The 2246-nt window shown below is 40.8% G+C and overlaps 1 protein-coding gene across 1 annotated transcript in view; it reads right to left on the reverse strand.

Annotated features, from left to right (window-relative positions):
• LOC109482172 (neurexin-4-like) overlaps positions 1 to 1696 on the reverse strand; it is a 5002-nt gene extending 3306 nt beyond the window's left edge. The window contains exons 1-3 of the mRNA XM_019784870.1: positions 1687 to 1696; positions 1009 to 1134; positions 197 to 311 (exon numbers count right to left, since the gene is read on the reverse strand). Coding sequence (XP_019640429.1) covers positions 197 to 311 — 115 coding nt within the window. The 5' untranslated portion in view covers positions 1009 to 1134; positions 1687 to 1696. The remainder of the gene's footprint in view (positions 1 to 196; positions 312 to 1008; positions 1135 to 1686) is intronic.
• Positions 1697 to 2246: the final 550 nt, after the last annotated feature.

The following is a 2246-nucleotide window of genomic DNA, read 5'->3' on the forward strand; positions in this document are numbered from 1 at the left end:
TATATATATATATATAGGGATGTGGGCATAGAAGTGTGTCAGCAAAATTCCAGAGCTTTCAGACATTCCTGTGGACACTCCATGTCTGTGGATAAAATCGCCGTACAGTTCCTAGAATTCTTGCAAACTGCACACAATACTGTACCATAGGCTCCCCTTGAGGCGTTGCCAAAAATAGTCAAGTTATCGATTTTACCTCTGGAGCCAGGCTGAGTAGTGTTCTCGGTATTCCCTTCAAGGGTTGACAGCCTCTGCTCAAGAGCATTATTCTCTTGCCTCAGCTCCTGATACTTGTTTTGCAACTCAATCATCTGTATTGGTGGTATACATTGGTGTTATCAAAGAAGCTTGTTATGAAATTTCAACTTTCTCTGCCAACACTGGTATGAATTGGGACAGTGACAGTGCCAATGTTGGCAGAGAATGTTTAGTCTTTATTTCATAATGACTTGTACCAACTTTCATGCAAAGAAGTTGTTGATGTACAAGAGCTATAGGAATCACTGTACTAAAATGTTTTCATGCTTCTTCATGAACAGTTATTTTTGAAAATTAAGAGAATTATTGAATTAGGGAATCAATTTTGCATAACATCATCAGACATAATTTAGAGAGCTTCATATTTGAGCCTAAATTCTTCAACCGAGCTGTTGTATCAATTCATTTTTTTATATATTCTAACATTTCATGACTAGACAAGGTGACACTCAAGTTATATCAATTAACTTATTCTATGCCGCCACCAACGCAGATGACGCCTTTAATTCCCAAGGGCAAGACTGGTGACATGTCAGGACTCGAACCCGGGAACTATTGTTTCCGAGTCGAGCACCCTGCCGCTACGCCACACGACCCCACAATCTAATTTGATGCATATACATGATCCTTCTTTATTACCCAATTAAAGAGAGGCCATTGCAAACACGAGTGTTTTCAACGTTCTGTCAACCAATCAGGTCACTTTATTCATGAGTTTATTTTCTTTGTAGTTGTTAAAGCTCTTATTACCTGCTCGTGAATCTGCTGTAGATCGCCCTCTCCCTCTCCCGTACCACAGTGCTGTACTCCAGACGGGGGGAGCACAAATGTGTAGGAACACTGGCCGTCCTGGGTGTAGCCACTGTGTGCTCGCACCTGAAGGAACCACAGGGAGTGTAGTAGTATTTGTTGTACTACACCCAATACACCGCCCACCCCCACCCCCATCCCAGAATTATCAAAGCACTAATATGGTAGTACAATAGTTTGTACATGGGCGGCTTTTACCCGGGCTTTGCCGCGAATTTCGAACACGCGTTGGCCTGTCACTGGGCTCATAATCTGTGTGTGCGTGTAATATTACTTAGCATTTAGTCATAAATTATGCAAATGAGGTCCTAATTTGAATAAATTCTAATTACTAAAAGTAATGACTGAAAACATAACCTTCTTGGCGAAGGTAACTAGAGTTCCACGAGCAGAAGAGCTACCTAACACCAAAAGATCATGACCCTAGCATTTCCAGATCACGACAGACCTGTATGATATAAACCTGTATGATATATACCTGTATGATATAAACCTGTATGATATCCATATACACCTGTATGATATATGCATGTGTAAGAGACAGATGGCATTAAAAATGAGCTTCATAGTTGCAGTTTCCCCTGTATACTACTGCGTATTACCACAACTTCGGCCTACCTCCTGTGTAGACCGGCCTGATGTAAAGCCCGCTGCAGTAAGGAACATCAAAAAGACAGTAAACTTCATAGTTTTGACCACTAGCTGTAGATGTCTTCCTAGGTAGTCCAGTAAAAGTACGTTCCACCGCGTCACAGATTCCAAGCTTACTTCCTCGAGGCACGTCCTCTTCAATACATGCACGAGTGATAGCCAATGCTGTCCTTAAGATGTGATCACGTGATGTCATTGTTGTGGATCGGAAAATATTTCAAACTTTAGCCCTAGGGTTTCCCAACACGTATGATAGGACACGCAAGTTGCACTCAAATAAAGCTTACTTTGTTAACATACATTGTAGCTTTGAAAACTTGATAAACCGGTCAACGCCAAAGGGTTGTCACATAAAATATTTCTAAAATATCATTTGATGTTCTTGAATGCAAGAACTTTTCAAACAATAAGATACTATATAGGTAATGCAATTAACTTTAGAAAATGGCTCATATCCTCCCAAAAGAGCAGTAGACAAAGTATAAGGAGTCTGGCAGGGATCGAAATTAAAGGTGGTCCAATGGCCA

The sequence above is a fragment of the Branchiostoma belcheri genome, unplaced genomic scaffold (assembly GCF_001625305.1).
Source record: "Branchiostoma belcheri isolate BF01 breed outbred unplaced genomic scaffold, Haploidv18h27 scaffold595, whole genome shotgun sequence".
Classification (NCBI taxonomy): Eukaryota; Metazoa; Chordata; class Leptocardii; order Amphioxiformes; family Branchiostomatidae; genus Branchiostoma; species Branchiostoma belcheri.